The following is a 22355-nucleotide window of genomic DNA, read 5'->3' as shown; positions in this document are numbered from 1 at the left end:
GGGCAGTGTCAGCTCCCGGGGCTGCAGTGAGCTCACCCTGCCCAAAGCACAGCCCAGCCGGGCAGTGTCAGCTCCCGGGGCTGCAGTGAGCTCACCCTGCCCTAAGCACAGCCCAGGCCGGGCTGCAGTGAGCTCACCCTGCCCAAAGCACAGCCCAGCCCTTCTGCAAAGGCCAGGCCGGGCAGGTGTCAGCTCCCGGGGCTGCAGTGAGCTCACCCTGCCCAAAGCACAGCCCAGGCCGGGCTGCAGTGAGCTCACCCTGCCCAAAGCACAGCCCAGGCCGCTCTGCAAAGGCCAGGCCGGGCAGGTGTCAGCTCCCGGGGCTGCAGTGAGCTCACCCTGCCCAAAGCACAGCCCAGCCGGCAGTGTCAGCTCCGGGCTGCAGTGAGCTCACCCTGCCCTAATCACAGCCCAGGCCGGGCAGGTGTCAGCTCCTCCTCCTCCCAAGATGGTGCCCCAGCTGTTCCCAGGGGAGGAGGCGCTGCAGCGCCGCGGGATTTCGCTCTTGGCTGTGCCCACGCTAACGGGCTCCTGCGAGTGCACCTTTCCTCCACCTCTCTCTAAGGTACTTCTGCAATTGAATTAACTCTGGTGCTCCTACTGCCACTTGGGAAACACCTCTGCTTCCCTGGCAAGAGACCAAGAGCCCCCTAATTCTGCAGAGCTACAATGGTTCAAGCGGTTAAGGACTCATTTCCCCTCCCCTTCCTAGCCACCGCTGCTCCAGTGCTGGAAGGTTCCTGTGCCAGTTACCCTTTGCAGCTCTTCCACTCCCTCTGACACCCAGACACCGTCTCTGGTGAAATAAACTCCATTCTCCTCTCTCCCACAAGAAGACATTTATTACAGATATAACACAGTACTAGCAAAACAGGTGACAGACTTGCAATACCCAAGAGATCACATTTGACATTTTAAGGGAGGCATTGAGGACAAAGCAGTTAATTTGGGAGATCACACTGGCTCAGAAGAATAAATACCTTTTTCCATTACACATCAGGTATGTTAAGTGTCTTCAAACAATAAGTTTCTTACATATCTTACATGTCACAAATGCACAAAAAGTTTTATCACCGTGTTTGGGTTGTGTGTTACTGAACAGGTATTGGGCCTACAGGTATTTTAGAGATCTTGGCTTCCAATGAGCTCCTATGTAGAACGGCTTTGCAAACTTTGAACTAATACAGACAAATCAGCTCCCTGCAGTGAAAAAAATGCTGAACCGTGCTTAAATACAATAAATTCAAGAAAGAAGTAACGTGCTTCCAAATCCCCCACTCTTCCTAAAAGCATGTTTGTGAAAAAGATCAGAAGTAAGAAGCATCGAATGAACCAGTATTTGACCTACTGTGGTGTTAGCTACAAGCTGTGCTGTGTTTGTTAGGCTGGCAGGGCAAGGTGTGAAATGCAGGCTCTGAACACTCCAGCAAGGTGGAAACCAACGTGGCTCTGGCTGCTGTGCAGGCACAAAGGGGGTGCTGCTCCTTCACAGCTGTGCATTTCCAGGGGGCGCTGGCAGCAGGAGGAAGCTGGAACAGTGACTGAGCCTGCACAGCGTTCTGCTGTGCTGAGTTACTACATACAACTTACCAAAAGGGTTTAGGAAAGGAATTACCAAAGAAACTAACCTATTCATCTACCCTTCTCCCCTTAAACAAGTGAATGTTTCAATTTGTTCACTAGACCAAGAGTACATAGAACTGAATCAGTGTTCATAGGAGTTACAGTACAACCACCTTTATGGAACCATAGTACAACATTTTAAACCGACTGTAGCCTGGAGTATGTAATACATCCTTAGGAGTAACTAGTATAAAAAGTATCAACATCAGTGGTTTGAATATAAAAATTTATTTAAAGTCAGAGTATGCAACAAATAAAACCTACAGAAAACAGATTTTCCCATCACAATCTGTTGCTTACCAAATAATATTGTGAAAACACATTCCTTCAGTCATTATAAAGTTCTTAAAATACAAAAGAAATTAAATTTTGTAAGAAAGTCTAGTAGACCAGAGACTGTTTCTTCCAAGATGTTCTGCAGAAGCAAGGCTATCCTTCAATACATCCCACGCCATCCTCCTCCACCCATACTGCCTTGCCCATAGTATCCTCCACTATTTCCACTGCCACGACCTGCAAACAATTGACACAAGGTCACACATACATACATACCTCAAAGGAAGAGAAAGTGGGATGGGTGACACAGAACTGGTGAATGTGACAACTACACCAACAACGCTCCAGCACTACTGCTCTTAACCAGTGTCTGCAGCACAACGTGCAAAGGCCCCAGAGACTGAGCTCCAGAAAACCACTGCCCCTCTTTCCCTTCTCCCAGCCCAAAGCCCAGCAGCCCTGTCCCCCTCCACAGTCATTCACACACATCCCAGGCCAGCTGGCAGAGAACTTGTACTCACTGTATCCACCCAGGCCGTCAGGGGTTCCGTATCCACCGCTGTAATTGCTGCCCATCCCCATTCTACCAACAGAGCCGTACCCTTGATCTGCAAAGCCACAAGAGCAACGTTACAAGCCTGGAACTCATCAGACTCGGCACAGCACCGGCTGAATGTGCAACTGATGCGTACCCATTCCATCTCTGCCATAGCCTCCCATTCCAGAGCCACCTCCAGCAGTGGAATTCAGGAACAGCTCAATATACCGATGCTCTGAAGAAGCAAAAAAGCCTCAGTTTGTATTTTGTTTTCCAGACCAGAAGCACAGGTACAAAGGAAACCCTCACCCCCCTCACAGGCAGCAGCCCACAAACAAGCGAGCTTGCAATATGGGAAACTGGGAAAACCTCAGGATGGATGTGCTGCTCCCAGCCCTGCTGGAGCCTGGCCGAGCAGCGCCAGGGAACACGACACTCACGCATGTGATTCTTATCCTTGGACATGGCAGCTACTGCATCCTCGTGTGTTACAAACTCCACATCTGCCTCTCCTGTAGCTCTTCCATCTGCTCCAATGTCAATGTGAACTCTTATAGGGTTCAATGGTGAGAAAAACTAGGGAAAAAACAAATTAAAAAACCAATCACGTTAATGCAGAATTCAAGCCAGGTACTTTTTTTCCATTTGCATGGTTAGTGGTGCACTGCTTTAATTCAATGTCATCCTACCACACAGATGTAACTACTCACTTCTCAAGTAGTACTTAGTGGTTCTGGGACATTCAGCATCAGGTCAACCTATGTTTACAACCCATTGTTACTACACAGCCTGGAGAGCTGCAGCTACAGAGCCTGAGGAGCTTCCTTTGAATGCAGATACAAACAACTCCTGCCCACACACTCTGCTCTGAGCAGCACAGTTAAATGTGATGGCATCCTGGGCAAGAAAACCATCAGTTGGTTTCCATTTGGCTCTGCTCTTCCAGATTTCTCAAAGCAAGCATGCATTCATGGAATTCAAGAGAAGTTGCCTGTCAATAGCATTGCTCTTCCTCACTGCCCAGATCTAAGCCTGACTTTTGGCCCTCGCTGTCACAGAGTCTTTACCCTAAATGGAACAATCAAACTGTCACAAGAAAATACACCTCCATTTAAGTAAACCAACCCACCCACAAAAGCAAACAAGCAAAAGTTGAAGAATGGAGCTCTGCATATGTAATACATAGGTGCCACTGGCAAGACAGCCTCTCTCCAAAGATGTGCTATGTTTAAACCAGGCCTTGTATCCCAAGAAAACCTTTTCCCCAACAACACCACATCTGCACTGACTCAAGAATGCATTCCCAAGATCCTGCAGATGCACCTCTACCTGCCACCCCAGTGTCTTTAAAGAGGGATAGAGTCCTCTCCAAGCCAACACAGCCTGCCCACCCTGCCTCTCCTGAAATAAAGTCTCAGAGAGGCTAACAAACAAATATGCAAAGTAAGCAATTTAAGTTTCACACCTTCTGTCATTCTGACAAATCAGATAAGCTTAAAAAAATCCTAAAGACCTTAAAATGAGGATACTGATTACAGCAAGTGTTGTCTCTGCAATCCATCTTTTATGGAAACGAAGGAGCAGAGAGTGCAGGGATTAATGTTAAATATAGCTTTGCTGACTTCTCCGCTAATCCCACCTCAGACAGTAGCTCTATAAAAGCTGGTTAACTTTGTGCAGATGTAGCAGTGACTGGTTTGAGAAGGCTCCCCCAGTTTGGCTGGGACAGCCAGGGACGTGCACGCTGCTGGCATGAGAAGCCCTTTCCCCCGTGGTACTTACGTTAGCAATATCGTTTTCCGTGGCTCGGAAAGGCAGCCCTCTCATGTGAACAAAATGACCTCCACCATGGAACCCCGACCCTGCATCTCCAGCTCCATAGCCATGGCCTCCCATGCCTATTGGAAAACCCAAACCAAAAAAACCCACACACCTCTAAGATCATGAAAAGCCAAAAGTCATCACTACTCTTTTTCTGAAAGCACTTAAATATACCAGTGAATGCACGGTGTTTACACTTCCCATGTTTCAGCCCAAACCTTATCCAGAAGCCCTGCTAAGCAATCTATTTACCTTTGACTCCCCAATCCCCTCCCCTTTTTAACAGCCTTCTTTACCAAACAGCAGAATGAAACTGTTATCTCTGTCTTGGAAATACTGTGTCTTGCAACTCAAGTAACAGGGAAACCTTTTCAGACAAACTATGAATTTCGTTTACCTCTCCCATCCCTCATCCTGTCGTCATAGCCGTCGTTTCCGTAGCCATAGTTATTATAGCCACCATAATCATCAAAGCCACCATATCCTGTGCAGTGGAGAGAAGGAGAGGAGCCATTACACCACTGCTCACAGTTCACACAGCAATGCACACACAACACTCAATTCTGCAGTCTCTGGGCAGCCAGCACTTTGCAAACAGCCCCTGCACACTATCAAACCTGGATTTCTGAACATGGTGCAAAAGTACATTTCTTTTTATGTAACACAGACTGAAACATGCAAATGGAAAGATCTGATTCTAATGAAAATAGCTCCCTTATTATTAACATTCATCTTAAATACTCAGCCACGTGATTTGATACAAGTTTTTTTTCAGATAAATACATCCAACCTAACGGGCATTACAGCTAGTGCCATTTCTTATTTCTTGACAAGCATGTCAGAAACATGAAACTGCCAAGAGAACCTGTGTTCATTAGATGAACATACCACCGTCATATCCACCACCTCCTCGACGCATTCTGTCATACATACTTCCACGCCCAGCTCCATAATAACCCCCTCTTCCTCCTAATGGTCTATCATATGGTCCAGGTCGCTGTTGTCCCATCATTCTTCTTGGCATGTCAGAGAATCCTCTGATTTCGCTCTTACTACTTTTGAAGATTTCAATGTATCTAGTAAGAGAGGATTTTCAAGGCACCAGTAAGAACACAGGCAGAAGCAGTCTGAATTTTACAAAAGGCCATACTACGTTTTCTAGAGCCAAAGGTACAAGCCAATAGCAGTGACTAGAAATACCACAGAACTTAAGTTCCTCCTCAAAACTGTAAGAATCTTAAGTGCATTTAAAAAAACCCACTTTAGAGTGGCAAAAATTACTATGTGAAAATTCTAGCTGTACAAATTAAGCTTAAAACATGTCTTTCCAGTATGAGAAACATACTGTTGAAAAAACAATGGCTATAGCAGCATTTATCACAAATTACCCTACACGAGCATGATTGAAACAGTTTTCTGAGTTTAGCAAACTACCCGGTGCAATACTGTCTCCCCCACCCCCCAAATCTACTGTAATTCCCCAGTTAACTTAGGATCAGTTATAAAAATTCTTAAAAACAGCCAATTCCCCAATGGTCCCCAACCCCCCAAAAGCATTACTGACCCACAACCCCCAAAAAAGAAAGATTTAACACCATCCCAAACTCTCCATCCCCACCTGTGCCCTATTCTTTCCTTGTGTTTCCCCAGAGCATTTTCTGCTATCTCCTTTGAAGCAAACTGCACGAAGGCCTCCCCTGTGCTTCTCCCCTGGTAGTCCAGCGTCAATGTTATCCCATTTGGCACGATTTCCAACCCTTTAACCCAAGGACAAATAACCCCGTCAAGGGGAACAGTGTTAAAGGCTGAAACATTCCCATCTGTAGCAAATACTTAAAGCATATCTAAACAACAACAACGAAAAAGAAAACCACCTTGTTTCCCCCATCACCCAACAACACAAGCCCATGATTTTTGCATTAAACATTTATGGATTTAGCCGTACTTTTCTGTTTAGACTATACAAAAATGCAACCACCTAAATTACACGAAGAAAATATAGCTACCAATCAAGCAATTTAACTGATCCAAATGCTAACATTCAGGTTACCCCCCTGTGCAAGGTATGTTTCCCACCTCGACAAAATCAGGTACATTTTGTGTTCTACTATATCTACGGTTATCTGTGCTTCGTTTACAGGGCATAAATCTTAATTAAGATAAACTGATTCAACACAATCCCTCCCCATCCACCCCATTAAAAGCTATTAAACATGTCCAAAACGCTGTGTATAACATACAAAAAACTCTAAAGAAACCCACAACACTTCGACTATACTGGAGGTACCTTGGAAAAACTGAACAATCTCTTCTTTACTGCAACCAAATGGGAGGCCTCGGAGTCGTACCACTGTTCCGTCATTGGTTGTATCATTGGGCCCATTGTGTTTTCCACTCCAGTCCATCTTTTATTTATTTAAACCCTAAAAAAAAAAAATCCAACAAAACAGAAATAAAAACCCCCTGAGTTTCCGCCCGTGCTTAAGTCCCGCCCTTAAAAAGAAAACTGTTAAGATTTTATTTTGAAAACATGATGGATCATGAGCTTTATTTCTGTTCCGGATTTGAAACCGGGTATCCAAGCACACGCCAGCGGGATCTCAGCCCGCCACGGCGGGGACTGACCCCCGCCCCCGGGGCTGCTGTGCTGGGATCACCGCGCGGCCGGCGGGCACACGTGGGCAGCACGGCACATAAAGCTCGGCATTTACTCCGAGCACGCTGCACATCCGCTCCATAAAGCTTCGTGCGCTGTGGTTTTTTGGGCTGTTTTTTTCCCTTGAAGCGCAACAGTTGAGGAAGGGGCTGGAGGCACAAGGCCTTTCTTTGTCTGCCCTCAGCCGGGGGCGGCGGGGGCGTGTGCGTGCCTGGGGCGCGTGCGGGGGGGGCACCGCCGCCGTCCCACAAAGGGAGCCGCCATCGCCGCCTCGGCAGGCGCGGAGCCGTCGCGATCCCGCCTCCCGCCGTCCTCCCGACACCGCGGCCCTGACCCCCGCCCGCTCCCCGCCGCCATTTACCGCGCCTCCCCGGGGCGCCCGCCACTCGCCTGGCCCGCTCCCGCCGCGTCCCGCTGCCCACCTCTAGCCTCGGAGGTGCGGTGCTGCGCTGCGCTGCCCGCCCGGCCCGTGCCCCCTCACCGCCGCAGAAGCCCCCGCCCGTCGCTCTCCCGGACCGCTGCCGCCGCCGCCCTCGGCTCCACCGCTCAAAATGGCGACCGCGATCGGGAACGAGGCTCCGCACCGCCTCCCCCTCCCCCGCCCACGGGCGCGCGCCGGGCCCGACCCGGCCACGGCCGGGGCCCGAGCCCCCGCCGGCGGGACCCTCCGCCCGCCGAGCCCCCCGGGCAGGCCCCGCCGCCGCTCACCCGGCCCGCTCGCCCTCTCCGCTCACCGCGAGCCTTTCGCGCACCCCTGGCCGTGCCCTGGCAGCCGCTCGCGCCGGGCAGGACGCGCCTCTCGCTCTCTGCCGAGCCTTCCGGCGAGTCCACAGCTGCGCAGCGCCCACGGGCAGCGGAGCGTCCGGGCCGCGCGACTATCGCGATACCCGCGCCGCGCGCCGCCTCACACCCGCCTGGGCGGCTCCCGCGCACGCGCCACTCGCGGGGGGAGAGCGGGGGGTGGTGGAAGGGAGCGCGTGCGCATGCGGGGTAGGGGAGGGGGCGTTCCGCCTTTGCCTTTCGCCGCCTCCTCTACTGAGGGGCCGCCCGGGCGCGTGCACGCTCCTCCCTCGGTCACGCGGCCACCGCCGCTCGTTTTGGCGCCAAGCGGGAGCGCGCGCGGCCAGGAGCGGGGACGGGGCGCGCGCGTGCCCGGGCATCCCCTCACGGCGCCGCCCTCGCCTCGTGCCCGCACTGATGGCGGCGGCTGCGGCCATGCTCTGGAGCGGCCATGCGGCCGTGCTCTGGAGCTTGTGTCTCGCTCTGCCTGTCCCTCTCCCTCGGCGCAGCTTTGGGAGGCAGTGAGGATGAGGAAGGCTGCTCGCTGTGGGCGCACGCCATGGCTGCTGCCCAGATCTCCTCAGCAGAGCTGCCGAGCCGGGCAGTGCGGGACACACCGGGCCGGGCGCTGTGGGGAAAGGGCGCGCTGAGGCGTTCAGGGGCTGCAAGGGAGGTTAAAATATGTGGTTTAATTTAAAAAAAGAATAATAACTCAGTGCGGAGCGCCAGGGGTGTAGGACGGAGTCTCAATCCGTGTCGGCGCTAGGAAGTGACGGGATGAGGCCGCTGGCTCCGCCTGCCGTCAGGAGAGCTTTAACTGGGAGCTGTGCTGGTCTGGGTAAAACAGGTTAGAGAGCACCTGGCAGAGCGCAGCCTGCGGCTAAACAGGTGCACACGACAATGCAGATTCCAATTTTTACGGTTGATGCATTTACAAACCGGCCGTTTTCTGGAAATCCTGCGGCAGTTTGTCTGCTTGAAAATGTAAGTTAAAAAAACCCCAACTGTTTTTTGAGGTACTGCAATGACATTTGCCGTTCTGTACTTGGCCTGAGCACTCAGCACTGCATTAGACTTTGCTTTCTTTACTCGAAACTTCTGTTTTCCAGACTTGTTTGCTGTAGCACAAGAATACAGACAAATTAGCAAAGGAGTTGCTTTTTTTTTTTTCATCAAAACGATGTCATACAAGACAACGTTTGAAGTTTTTGTGGGCTGTTAAAAATATTTTTTTAAGGAACAAACTGGATTTATTTTGAGTTAAGAGAAATGGCTTAATTTCTTCAAGAATAATTCAGACTAAAAGTTCTGAGAATTAAGAAGGATTCAGAGTGAACTCTGAAAAGTAACGCTGTAAAATGAAATCAGTGCTCAGTAGAAGGATTAAACTGTGGGGTTTGATTTTGGTCTGGGTTTTCTCCCTATTTTTCTTTAATTTTTACTCTTTCTCTGGAAAGAAAAAGAGGGGGTACAGACCTCGATGTGACTCTTTCACCATTAGCGCGTTGGGTTCAGCTTTATCCAAGTTTAAACAACCAGTTTTTATTGCTTCAGTGTTGCATGATAGTTTTGGTGCAGTTGACAGTAGTTATCCCCCTCATCAGGGTGTTGTGCACAGTTGGTGCTAATTGGTACCAGTTTCTAACAACAACAATTATTAAGATGGATCCGAAACTTACAGGCCTTGTATTGTTTGGGTAGTAACTCCTGATAAAAATTGTAAATCTGAAAATCTATGTAGGGTAGCCAGTGGCAACAGCTCGTAATGCCAACATGAATCCTTTCTAGAGTTCCTAAGGCTGTCTAAATCTTATCTAGCATTGCCTACTTACCAGGTCAGCCAAAGGTGTGACTGGGAACATCTCTCTTCAGACATATTTTTTGCCCCATAAAATCTAAATACTCTCAAAATTATCTCTGTATTAAAATTATGAGGTTCTAATTTCATTTTTTTATATTAATTTTACTTTGTTACATCAAGATATCATGAAGCTACCTTACTTGCATGACTTTGGGATGCAGATGTTTAAATTTTTCTCCAGTTCCTGGAAGTAAAGGCTTTAGTGTGAAGCTAAAGCTGAGATCCTAATTCAGCATTTTATTCTAAGGTTGAAGGAAGTGGTGATGCAGCCATGCAAAACAAGTGTTCTCTGCTCCCTCCAGAGTCTCAGCAGATGCTTTACAGAAAAAATCAGGAGAAATGCAATAGCAAAACCAGTCCTCTCTGTGTTCCAGAGGTGCCACAGGATGGCAGTGTTTCAATGAAGTTCCATGTCATTAAAAAAGAAGTTATTCTAATAACATTTTTACTGGTCTTTGCCCTGGTCTAGGATCTTTGCAGTAACTGACAGAACTCTTCCTGAGATAAAGGGAATGTAACTGTGCTGAACTCTTCCTGGGATAAAGGGAATGTAACTGTGCTGTAGAATGTGAGAATGTTGTTTAACTGTACAGAATTCAGTCTGCAAGAGCAGCTCTAGTGGACTAATCAGTTCCTGGTTTGTAGCTGCAGTATGGGATTTTGGCTGAAAAGAGTTAGTTATTGAAGGAAGTAATTCAAGTTTAAAGGGCACATTTTTATCTCAGAGGCTGAACCTGACCAGGTCCCTTCAGTACTTTGTTTCACTTGAGTTTCAGTATTTTAAAGGTTAGATTCTCAAACCTGGCCAGTCAGCATAACCGTGGGGAAAGAGCAGTGGAACATGGGCCAAGGAGAATGTTCTACAACCCCTGGGCTTGGGTATCTTGGGATCAATGTCCACTGGCTTAAATCACAGGCACTTTGTGAGCTCCAGCTGCTTCTTCTTTTTTTCTTTTTCTTCCAATTTGTCTCTTCTCAACTCCTACCAAGGGAGTGGATTGTCCCACTTAAGGTTGTTTTTACTCTCGGAGATTATTGTGAATTAAAACTGAATCCATGTTTTATTATAATAGAAAATTAACTGTCTGTATTTGACAGAAAGTTTGATTCTGCATTTTTTGGCCTTTGCTTGACTGGATTTGTTGTGTCATCCCTAGGACCTGGATGAAGATTTGCACCAAAAAATTGCAGCAGAAATGAACCTTTCAGAAACAGCTTTCATCAGAAAACTGAAACCTGGAGATGACTTTACCAAAAGTTAGTGGTTCTGCTTACAAGAAAACATCAGACAAATGCAGAATTCATTCAGACTCACTCTGTGGATTAATTTTCAGCTGAATCAGTTTGCTGAATCTGCTCACTTGGCAGTTGTGTGGTGGCCTGAGCCAAGGCTCATCCCCTAGTCTGGACTTAGATTCCAGGTTAAGGAGTCATGTTTGTCAGCTTTGTTGTTTGATGGATTGTTCAGGGAGTAGGATTTTGTACAGTCTCTGTAACTAAAAATGTTAAGGATAATAGTAACTACAATTGCTTGCTACTGTTAATAATTGGAATTTACTTTAGGGTCAGACTAATTGCTTGGAGCAGGAAGTTACAGTACTTTTCATTTTTCATGTTAGCATTTTGCCAATATGTTTAACATGCTTATTTTCAGTCACCCATCTCTACCAGCATACAAAATGGCAGCTTCTTTGTCATTATAGTGCTTTTGGCACTAATGGGCTGTTTGTGGCCTCAGACAGATCCACACAGCTGCCCAGGGTGCACAGGTCTTTCAAAGCATTTGGTCACTGAGACTGTGTGTGCTGAGGGCTGGTGGGAGTGAGCCAGGAGCATCAGAATGTCATTTATCATCTGCTTCTGGAACATGAATCGGTGTAGGGAGGGCTGCTGGACACAGCATGTGTTTCTGCAGGCCTTCACCATCAGTATTAATTTAATGTTAATTAAAGAAAAAACCAAACCAGTCAACTCTATTACTTTAGGGACATGTGACTTCCTGGCAGTGCCCCATGTCCTGTCAGTCCTGTGTGTCTGGAGTGTCCAGGCAGCCGTTCTGGGTCACGTTTGCCTCCCCTCAGGCACGTGCATGAACCCTCCATGTCCTGCTCCCAGGCACAGCAGCAGGCTCCCAGCTGGGCTGGGCTGGGCTGGCCCCCACAGCACTTCACTGCTGGGGACATCACCTTCCACCACTGGGTTTGTTTGGCTTCTCTTTGTGTTTATTACAGGGGACTGACTTTGATGTATTAAACTTTCCAGAGAAGCAGTGACAAGACTGGTTTGGATTAAAAAAAATTCATTTTCTTTTTCACTTCTTGTTGTGTTTGTATGGTAATTATTCACTTGTGCACATGCAAAAGTTACAGGAAACCAAGTATCATACGTGTGTGTTACAAATTCTTTAAACAGCAAATAGAAATATGATTTCTAGTGAAATGAAGGGTTAGTAGACATTAGGGGCTTTTACCAGACTTAACTGGTGGTTTAAGCAAAATAATTCATAAGTGAGCTAACTCCAGTACAGGCAGTGTTATACCAACAAAACCATCTATGGCCTCTGATCAGTAACCTGGCCTGCAGGTGATACAGATCATGACTGCCTCTGGAGGATTTCATAATACACACGGACATGGAGGCTTTGTCTTCTAAATGAGACCTGTTCAGGACAAAGGAAAAGCTGTGCAGCATGCAGAGGTTGTTGACCTGATTCAAAAGGGATAGCTATTCTGAAAAATCAGTGTCAAATGGGTGCCTAGAAGTGTGGTTAGGACCAAAACTGATTGTAACATGCATTTTGATTAACTGAAACATCATCACTCTATATATATATTGAGGTAAAATTAAGATATAGACTTCTTCCACTTATTAAACTTTATTTTTCCAAGGTTCCTGCTTTGGGCTCAGATGGTTCACCCCAGCCAGTGAAGTTCCTCTCTGTGGTCATGCTACTCTTGCATCAGCTGCTGTGTTATTTCATGTACAAAGTAGGTTTACAACTTATGTGTTATTATAGCTTTTTAGAACATTTACTTCTAGTTAACATCTTTGTTTTTTAAGACCAAGGCAATTAGACATTCAGAACATCTGTAGAACACAACTGGAGATACCCTGGGTATTGCCTGTAGTTACAAGGCTGTAGTCTGATGCCTGCCCTCTGATTCCCATGCCCTGCTATTACTCTGGTGTAGGAAAAGTGCTAAATATGCAAATGTCATCTGGGAGAGGTAGAGCAGGATTTGATGAATAGGGAATATTGCTCTTTCTGTTAAAAGGGCATTCCCATTCATTCTAGGCAAATGCAGGAATGATTCCCTGACAATTGCTGTGTTTATTAGCCTCAGCAGATTGATTGAGTTAGTTGGGAATTTTGCCCAGAATACAGTGTTGCTCTATATTTGAGCTGCATAACTAACTTTTTCTGAATATACTGAGCTACTTCCAGGGCTATGATAATTTGGATTAAAATTCCAATGTTTGATAATGTTGCAATGTTCTCTCTCTAGAAAATACAAACTCAGTTCTCACGTTTGTGACACTGAGTGGAGAATTAAAGGCCAGACAAGTGAAAGATCATATTGTCCTGGACTTGCCACTTTACACAGCCTACCCCCAGGTTAGTCAAAATTTTATTCACTATAGGCTTTCAAGGAAAGCGTGTGTTTGTATGTGTATCTCAGTATATGTGTCTGTTTGTAGTTGCATAGATACATACATATAAATTGCATTTTTTACAGTGTGTGTGTTTTTTTTTTTCTTCAGGAACTTAAGGAAGTAGAAGAATTAATAAAGGTAAAGGAAGAATCCATCAGTTGTTTTAGAAAAACATTTATAATAGCTTTGCTTATTTTTTATGTATTAAAATGGCTAAAAAATGGTGACAAGGCACTGCTCAATGTACTCCTGAACTGGAAACACCAAACTTCAAAGCTCTCAGTAATGAGTCAGTGGGTCAGGGAGTGGAATTCTCCAAAGTGCTGCAGCTGAACCTGTGTCTCCCATTTCCATTGACCAAAGTGTCAATATTTATTTCAATGGCATTTTCAGCCTTTTGTGTGCTTAAGAGGGCAGTCTGTGTCCTTGCCCTCCTCTAGGTCCTGGATTTCTTCCCAAACTGACATACATGGGGCTTGTAACTCCCCCATATCCATTCAAACCCTTGGTGCATTTGCTTTTCTTGCTTGCACGTGCTTGAGGGTAGCATGGAGGAGCTTGCATAAGCCCTCTTCTAGCAGGGAAGGTGCTCTACAGAAATGCTAAGGGAATAATATTTTATGTTCACGTGATGATGGTTTTTCCTGTCTCTGCATTTCCCACCAGGCAGCTGTTGGTGACATGATTGTCCAAGACATCCGCTATTCTCCCGACACAAAGAAGCTCCTGGTCCGCCTCAGTGACACTTATGACAGGTAATTGCTTTAACAAGAATGCAGACATGGAGCTGGCCTCTTTATTCCTTACATACCAGGCTCTTTTATCTTGTTTTAAATCAGGTGGAGATTAGAAACCTCTGATTTAAATTTCTGTGTAAAGTGGTTATTTGATCTTTTAACGTGAGCTTATTGAAGCTGCAAAGCTGAGGAAGATCATTCTGAAATCTCTCTTCAAGAGAAGGAAGCAGTTTTAATGATGGTGTATTTTTCCCATCCATCTGAATCTAAGGATGATCCAGGGACCTGCTGGGAAGTTGGGAGTCCTGCTTCAGCTCAGGGCACGTTGGCAGAATGCCAGGGAGTCTTACTTGCCTGGGTCTGTAATCTGCTTACACGTGCTTAACAGCACCATGAGTAGCTTTAGAGAGAAAATTCCAATTCAAATTATTCCAAAGCATTTGCTAATCTCATCTGAATTTCATTGTTAATTCAAGTATGATTTAGGTAAATACTGCTGAAGCATAACTTCTTTAATCAGGCCAAATTACTCTTATTACAAACCTGAAGTTTGGCCTGACTAATGGTTAAAGTCTGGGGTACCGGGGGAAAACAAATATTCTCAGCTGAGTTCTTATAATTTCACTCTTTCAGACTGTTCTGTAGGGAGGTATCAGGCAGTTACAGACTGCTTTAGAATGATGTGTGTTATTTGCCTGCTCTGAAAGGAGGTGGAGCACTTGGTACATTCCATAGTGAGGCAATGATTCTTTCAATGATTAAAATGTTGATACAAGGTGAATTTTTTTTTTTTTGGTGGCTAATATTTCAGGATGCTCTGTTTTCAGAGATAAATAGGATGGCTTGATGCATGGCTTGACGTTTTTTCTCTGCTCATTCAGAGTGCATGAGGTTCCAGGTGATTTTTCTGTCAAATACCATTGTGAGGACAATGCTAGGGATCTAGTCTCCTCTAATATTTTAGGGCTGGTTTGAATTGTAGAGAAGGTGATTCTGTAGCTTTATTTTTTTCTTTTCAGTACTTATATTCATGTAAAATGAATTATGGGCTATTAAATTTTCAAAATTATATTCAAGGTCTGTGTTGGAAAACTTGAAAGTGAATGCACAACACTTTTTGTCAGCTGAAAAGACAGGAAAATTGAAAGGACTCATACTCACTGTTAAGGGAAATTCCAGTGGAAAAGGCCATGATTTTTACTCCAGATATTTTGCACCTTGGGTTGGAGTTCTGGAAGACCCTGTTACAGGTATGTGTTTGTATGATAAGCAGCTCATACTTTTTGTTTCAGTTGAATTAAAAGGTTCTTATTCAGATTCATCAATCTGTTTTTGTACTTTGGAGTTTCTTATAAATTACTGGTGTATATGGATAGCAGGAGTGGTCATTAAACTAGAAACTTTTATGGCTGAGGCAAACTCATTCAGAAGAAATCAAATCAGCTTCTTACTGTCATCAGGCCAGATATTCTTGTGTGTTTTTCAGATCTTTTCCCTCAAGTATTACAATTAGATAAAAGTGAGAGTCTAGTTCATTACTGGATGAGTGTTGCAGGGGAAATTTATATCCTCTTCTGTTGGTGTTCTTTTTTGTGGTGCTTTGGATTTTTGTTTGGGTTCTTTTGCAGTGCATTTCAGCTGAGATCTTCCCTGGTTCATGACCCTGCTGCTGCTGTCAGGCCTGTGGGAGCTCAGCTGGCTGCATGTTAGGGCAGCAGGGCGTGTTCCTGCCTGTTCTCTGGCATTGCACTCAGTGTCTTGGATTGCTGCAGGGTGGTGTTCTTTGCTTAGGTACCATTTCATCATTAGTCAGCTGAGAATTGTAGCTGATGATGATGCCCTCACCTAGCAAGACTTGCTTTGAAGCTAGAGGATGTGCCAGTAATACTGCTTTACCATAAATGGGAGTTATGAGTCTGCACAGCAGACAGAACTTAGGTTTTTTTTGCCCTAAACACACATGGCACTTGGTTTATGATATTTACATTTTGGCTATGCTTACTCTGTAAAGTAGTGATTATAATTTAATTCTGTACTTTGTTTCCCAATTTCTTTTAAGGATCTGCTCATGCTGTTTTAAGCAGCTACTGGTCAGAGCAGCTGGGGAAGAAAGAAATGCTTGGTAAGAGAAACTGTTTTATTGCAAAGCTGTCCATTTGTGTAAATCTACTCACTAGAAAAGAAAAGGTTGTATTACTACTGCAATGCAAAAAGTAGCAATAACTCCCTATCCATTTCCTCAAGATGAATAGAATATTAAGTAATATTTTGTGTGTGAGGTAATCTTTTAGAAATTGCTTTCTTTCCTATCCACCACCATGACACATCATGCCCAGGGCTTTGAAGTGTTGGTTTCTGGATCATAAGTCTCTGCTGTCAGTTTTTGATCTTGGCTTTGGGATTTTAGTTCTCACGACCTTTCATCATCCCTGAAGCTTGGGATGTGTTTGGTTTGTGTGTTTGGTTCAATCAATGAGATATGCTTATTAGGTCACATCTTTGTTACTAAGCAAGAAACCTTAGAACATGGTGGAAAGAAACCAAGAGAAGCTGTTAACATGTGCCAAAGCTGTGTGAGGAGTGTTGGGTGACTCCTTGCTTCTCCTGTTTCTGCTGCTTTGCCAGAGAACAGAGGAACAAGAGAAGCAACACAAAATACTCTCATCCCCTACCTGGTTCCCCAAGAAGGGACAGGGAACAATTCTGCACACAAACCTTTGGCCACGTTTAGTTTAGAGCAGAGGTTGGATACTTGATCTAATGAAGTTCTTTGTCCATAAAAGTAAACACTTTTCCAAACAAACAGCTAGCCTGAATGTAAGCCTTTCTGTATTGGGTCAAATCAATCTCAGAATGGAGTTTCTTGAGGATGGTAAGTCTTTAAAGGCTCCACCATGAACTGGACCTTCTCCATCATGGATCAAAGGAAAGATGTCATGTTCTGTCCCAAAGATCTTGTATTTGCATTTACACCACTCAATATCTGTGATAGTTTAAGTAATGCTGGGGGGAGGTGGGGAGGAATCTCAGCATGTTTTCTGAAGATGAAAAACTGTCTTTGGTAATGTGTCCCTATGGACTGGCTGTTTCTCAGAAGATTTTGACATTTTTGGATGTTAATGTGGGACTGAAACTCCCCATAGCATCTATAGACACTGTTTCTTTAAGCACTCAAACAGGCTGGAATGCTGTCTGTACTTACAATTGACACTTTCTACCCGTTTTGCATTTTCATGTATTTTGTATGTACTGTCCCTGTTCTGCTTTTAGAGAAACCAGCTCAAGCAGCCAGGGCAATTGATACTGTAATCACCTTCTCTAATGTGTTCAGCACAAGAAAGTCCTATCTGTCCACAAGATAGGTTTGTGTTGTTTGGGTTTTCTTTTTCATTCATATTTCATGCATATATGTCCTCAAACTTCTTCTGTGTTAGAAATCATACAGAACTGTTTTAAATAGGACAAGTTAATTTGATGTATGTTTATGAGAAATAACTTTTCCTTACAGGGGTCATGTGCCTGTCTGAGAGGTATCAGGTAGTATTGGGCAGATTCTACTACTAATGAGATTATTTGGAAAAGATAGCTGGCATTCAAGGACATTCCATATCAGAAAGTATTAATAAATAAGAGCATCTTTGCACTTTTTAGAAATCTCTGTGGTGTCTTCTGCAATATCTGATACTTTTTATTGCAAAAATAAAGGAAGATTTTCTTCCGTAGAATGAAGCATCTGTTAGCTCCCAAGTAGATTACACATAAAGTAATATAAAATGTGGAACATGAAATCTATTGTCAGATCTCTCTGGCTATTGAGGCCTTTAGGAGGAGGTCAGCTGCAGCTCTGCTGAAGCATCAGACTTAATTTCCTGTGTTTGGGTTCTCTTCTGACTTTTTTTAGACTAAATTCTCAAACAACAACCACTCCCACTAACTACAAAGAGAATTTTCCAGTACTTTTACAAGGTGAAATACTTAATGACCTTTTCTTGAAGCTGGGTCCATGTCCTTGAATTTAAGCTGTTTGTACAATCAGGGTTTTGTACCAGTCCTTGCCTTTCTTGCATTTGAGGAGTCTCTGCAATGTATACAAGTTATAATCTCTCAGATGTATAGACTTCCTCAGTTGCTAGTGAATGCAGTGTAGAACAACTGTCTGTGTATCCAGCCCTTCACACTGCTGCCATATCTCTAGGGTAACATTTATAAACCTGCATAAGGAATTCCATACAACCAAACAAATTAGAGAGGACTTCCCAAATTATTGTGATGTCAAGGCCTTACCCAGGACAGTTTTTATCTCAGTTTAACCTAGGGGAATCTTGCTATACCAGTTTACTTGGGACAACTGTATTTATTTGTGGGGAAATTTGCTGTTTGTCACTGCCTTTAACTTCTCTGATTCCTTCTGTTACAGAACAGGTTTATAGCATTTAAGGGTTGTTTTTTGAGGGGGCTTTACCAACATTACCAACATTACCACCAACAACAAAACACATAAAAAGACAGAAGAAGTTGCTTTGTTAAGGTACAATGAATCTACCTGTATTTAAATTTTTGCTAATTTGAATTCTCATGAAGTCAAGAGTTTTCATTGCAGTTTTAATCTTTTACAAGTAATCTCAACACATAGATTGACAACATCAGATTTATGCACAAGTGTTACATTTCTTCAAAGGAGAGGTGTTTCCCTCCATCAATCACCAGATTTGCCCACTTTTTTTCTTAGGATAAAAAAGAGTCTTGGAGATCTTTGCTTGGGTTAAGGAACAAATGCTTCTTTCAGCATTCCTCTATGGGGTTTAGAAATTCAAACAAAATATTAGTGATTTCTTAAGTATTACTACAAGAGTGTAATAATACTTAAGAAATCACTAATATTTTGTGCTGATGTCATTCTATGACCTTATGAAGAAAATCCATTATTTCTTTAATTGGTTAAGCAGGGGTCATTGAGCTCCATCTAGGCTGGTAGGAAGCTCCAGAACAAGAGGATAGTGTTTGTACAAGGCCCCCAGCTGCTGTGTGAGTGCAGGGGATGTGATACTGTGGTATCACCGGCCTTGTGGCTGCTCCCAAACTTTCCTGTGTGTCAGGTTAACCACAGAGGAGCCCAGGGCACTGTGAGGTCAGCTGGTAGATAGTGTTTGTACACTTGTACATACTTGTTTTCATGGCAGATATGTATAAAATCTATGTATAGTGTGAAGTACTCCTGGTAAACACAGGTGTGGAATGGGTGTGCAACAGCTTTATGATCTGAAAGGTGAGTGCACTTCAGAGATGCCTGAAGCCTCCAGAGGCACTGCTGTTAAATGAAATGCTCTGGGTACTGAAATGTTCCATGCAGGCCTGTTTACTCTAGGACATGGCATGAAATACCAGTGCTTTTGTGTGAGAGAAGGAATAAATCAAGTATTATTTTTGTATAAGCTTGTCTAAAAATTTCTTTTGTGTGTTATTTTTTGTTTTTCTTGTACTTCAGAAGTTTCTTCCAAAAAATAAAAATAAAATAAAATGGACCAATATCAAAATAATCTCAGCAATCCTGACGTGAAAGAGCTAAGAGTTTGGACATTTCAAGAAGAAAAAACCAAACCAACCTTTGAAGAATTGAAATTTTATTTCAGTCCGCTATTGTGGAAGACCTTAGCCTGCCTCCACACCTGGCAATAATAATTGATCAATTTTAGCTGACCTGGGTCTTTTAAGAGTCTAAAATATTCACTTCAGTTACTACTTGAAGCAATACTCCATTCATAGGTGGTCTGACAAGTTAAAAACAACTCATGGTTCTATAAATGGAAAAGAACAGAAAGTATCAATCTCAATCTCTAAATAGCTCCTGTTTCCACTCTTTCAGAGTGCTTGCTTTGTCTGAGAATCTAATCTCCTGATCAAAGAAGAGCTTTCTTAGCAGCAGTGCCTGAGAAATAGTTTCAAAGCATACAGCATGTATGGCATCAGAGAGCCTGTGCTCTTTTGGGATCTGAATACAATCTCTACCCAATTTATAAATTGTGGGTTTGGGAGGAAAAACATGCCCCTTAGCTTTGGACAACTTCTGGAGCAGTTGGAAGTTCATTGAGTGAGGAGACTGAACATGATTGCCTCTTCATCCATTTAGAGCCTTTCACAAAAGCAACACTGCTTAAAACTTTCCTAAATGCCATCTGAACCAGACCCTTTTCAAGTCATGCAACTAAAATGAGACTGCTGAAACGAGTTAGAGACTCCACATGCTAGGTGAACATCATCCCACCTGTGTATGGCTCAGCAGTCCAGACAGAAGCTGAATTCTCTAAGCAATTGCAAGCAGAAGGCTGTGTCTACTTCAGGTTTACCCAGTTGTATTAAATGATATCTTCAAGATTCTAGAAATCAATATCTGTTGCATCCTGTATAAGAATTTGGTGTCAGTTTCTGACAGCTGAAGCTGTCTATGTTTCTTTGTAGACTTTTCTCATTGCCTTTGTGAGCTTATTACCCTTTAGGCAGGCACATCTTTGAATGCAGTGTCAGCTTTTGGTGTGCAGTGCCAGTGAAATGGCAATTCCTTCTCATGCAGATAACGCTTGGTGTTCTTCCTTCTTCCCTCCAAAAACTGTATCCCATGAAGGGAGAATTCAAAACTTCTTAGCTACATGGAAGAAACTAAATTTGCTACAACAAAGCCAACTGCCCCTCACTGCTTGTGTGAAGTAGCAGTTTTAGTAGCAGTAAGGCTGTCAGGCTCAATAGGCAAGGTCTGGTTGGAAATACACCGCCTCAGCTGACCTTCATCCATGAAGGCAGTTCATCCAGGCTGTCCCTGCTGCACTGTTTGCCCTGGTGTGCTTGCTTTCTGAGCCAGAAGCCTCCTTTCCCTGAGTTTTCATGGATTTCTAAAGCATTTGTGACACACAGGAGTTTTTTAACTCTGGGTTCTTGTTTCTCTTTAGCGTTTCAGTGCTCCCGCCGTGGAGGAGAGCTGAAGATTTCTGTGCGCGGTGACGGCAGAGTGGACATTGCAGGGCAAACGGCTGTGGTGTTAAAAGGAAACCTGACTTTGTGAAAGAACTGCCACCAGTCTCCCTCTGCTCTCACTAATCACTAATCTTTGTTACTCTGATTATGCTGATTTTATCTTAGCTCTAGGCAGTCAATTACTGCTGTTCTCAAAATCTTTTATTACTCATTGGCCATTTTTAAAAATTGCTTGAAAGTACTCACTTCTGGTCTTCAAGATCCTTGGTATTCTTCACTTCCATCTTGCCACTTCCTATGTGAACTGACCAATGAAAATGTTTGAGTACAGCTATCTTGTTTTTCTGCCTTTAAATGATTCTTCTCTTTATTTCCAAATTCTGTGTCGAAATCCCTTACTGCTTCTTGGATTAAACTGTAAGCATCTGTTTGATAATCAAACTTTTCCCATGTAGATAATTTTTCATGAAATCTGAATTAATTTTTTAAAAAGAGTATATTTTCTTGGCTATATATTAAAATGGCAGCCATGTTCACTGACTTACTTGAATTAAAATATGAAAAAATATAAATGGTTTAGAAACATGCCTTGTGGTTCTCTTTTATGAACAGTATTTTTTGAAGTCAAATGGTATTGCCTTTGATCATAGCACTGCTGCTTAGTCAATACTTTAATTAAAGGTTTAGTAGATTTAACAGATTGACCTTGTGATGCACCTAAAGCTGATTAAAATCTGAGGGGAAACTTTATTGGTTACAGTAAGGTCAATTATTTTTCAAAACCTGAAGATTTTCTCCTAAACTGAAAGTTTCTTCTGTAATCTTCATGAAGTGTACTGCTTCAGATTTTGTCACCATGATGTGGTCTTTCACTGGAATTATTAGGAATATGGAACTTTCAATGACTCTAGCTAAAACTGTTTTCTCTTTCAAGTCACCTCTGTCTTAAGCTTTGCTTTAGTTCTTTGCAATATTTCAGGGTGATGTGTTTTGAATTCAGAAGACACTCTGATAATGTGGGAACAGTTGGATGTCATCCTGTTATAAATCATCAGGAACTTAGTTGTGCCAAGTTCCCATTTTTCCTTTTATTTTGAATTTTATCAGAACTTGCTAGTTACATCTTACTTAAGTCCAAGCAGCTGGACAAGTAACAGTGTGAGAATCTTAGTTTAAATAGAAAATTCTATCTCTTGAAGCTACAAAGAACATAGCAATAATGAGATTTAAATGCACTGCTCATCTCAGGGCTAGGTGGCAAGCAAAAGCAGTCTCCAAATGGAAATGCACGTTCTTCTCCTGCATTCAGTCTTGCTGGAGTTGGTGGAGCTGCAGGATGATTTATACACATGGACTTGTGATCAGGTGCAGGTCACAGCTGTGGTGGCTGCTTTGGCCCTGGCCTCCTGTCCCACAGCTCGGGTTGTTCCCTGGGTTGTTCCC

The 22355-nt window shown here is 43.9% G+C and overlaps 2 protein-coding genes across 7 annotated transcripts; one reads left to right on the top strand and one right to left on the bottom strand.

Moving 5' to 3' along the window:
- Nucleotides 1–1832: 1832 nt before the first annotated feature.
- Nucleotides 1833–7816, bottom strand: HNRNPH3 (heterogeneous nuclear ribonucleoprotein H3). Of its 6 annotated transcripts, none has more exons than XM_036385436.2 (10): nt 7649–7816; nt 6546–6681; nt 5877–6015; nt 5192–5334; nt 4656–4742; nt 4220–4335; nt 2878–3013; nt 2592–2672; nt 2421–2507; nt 1833–2136 (listed from the first exon to the last, which is right to left on the bottom strand). In XM_036385436.2, exons 2-10 carry the CDS (start codon nt 6661–6663, stop codon nt 2060–2062), a joined length of 984 nt encoding a protein of 327 aa, XP_036241329.1. In that variant the 5' UTR covers nt 6664–6681; nt 7649–7816; the 3' UTR covers nt 1833–2059. The 6 variants fall into 6 exon arrangements, with proteins under 6 accessions (XP_036241329.1, XP_036241326.1, XP_036241327.1 ...); XM_036385433.2 differs by having other exon boundaries at nt 5147–5334; nt 7623–7815; XM_036385434.2 differs by having other exon boundaries at nt 5147–5334; nt 7667–7815.
- Nucleotides 7817–8409: 593 nt separating this feature from the next.
- PBLD (phenazine biosynthesis like protein domain containing) lies at nt 8410–21497 on the top strand. The gene is made up of 9 exons (XM_036385438.2): nt 8410–8678; nt 10713–10812; nt 12444–12542; nt 13062–13171; nt 13318–13347; nt 13876–13964; nt 15024–15196; nt 16006–16068; nt 20888–21497. The coding sequence occupies exons 1-9, from the start codon at nt 8595–8597 to the stop codon at nt 20998–21000; spliced, it is 861 nt and encodes a 286-aa protein (XP_036241331.1). The 5' UTR covers nt 8410–8594; the 3' UTR covers nt 21001–21497.
- Nucleotides 21498–22355: the final 858 nt, after the last annotated feature.

This window comes from Molothrus ater, chromosome 8 (assembly GCF_012460135.2).
Source record: "Molothrus ater isolate BHLD 08-10-18 breed brown headed cowbird chromosome 8, BPBGC_Mater_1.1, whole genome shotgun sequence".
NCBI lineage: Eukaryota > Metazoa > Chordata > Aves > Passeriformes > Icteridae > Molothrus > Molothrus ater.
The sequence above is the reverse complement of the archived record's forward strand: the minus strand, read 5'-3'. Positions and strand labels throughout refer to the sequence as shown.

Bases quoted from the DNA above. Each gene is read 5' to 3' on its own strand.
- HNRNPH3 (XM_036385433.2), bottom strand. From the start codon at position 6,663: ATGGACTGGAGTGGAAAACACAATGGGCCCAATGATACAACCAATGAC. The intron at 4,743-5,146 runs GTATGTTCATCT...TCCACTGCACAG, and splicing joins AGGTGGTGGATATGACGGTG to GATATGGTGGCTTTGATGAT. The intron at 2,673-2,877 runs GTGAGTGTCGTG...TTGCTTCTTCAG, and splicing joins CAAGGATAAGAATCACATGC to AGCATCGGTATATTGAGCTG.
- PBLD (XM_036385438.2), top strand. From the start codon at position 8,595: ATGCAGATTCCAATTTTTACGGTTGATGCATTTACAAACCGGCCGTTT. The intron at 10,813-12,443 runs GTTAGTGGTTCT...TATTTTTCCAAG, and splicing joins TGGAGATGACTTTACCAAAA to GTTCCTGCTTTGGGCTCAGA. The intron at 16,069-20,887 runs GTAAGAGAAACT...GTTTCTCTTTAG, and splicing joins GGGGAAGAAAGAAATGCTTG to CGTTTCAGTGCTCCCGCCGT.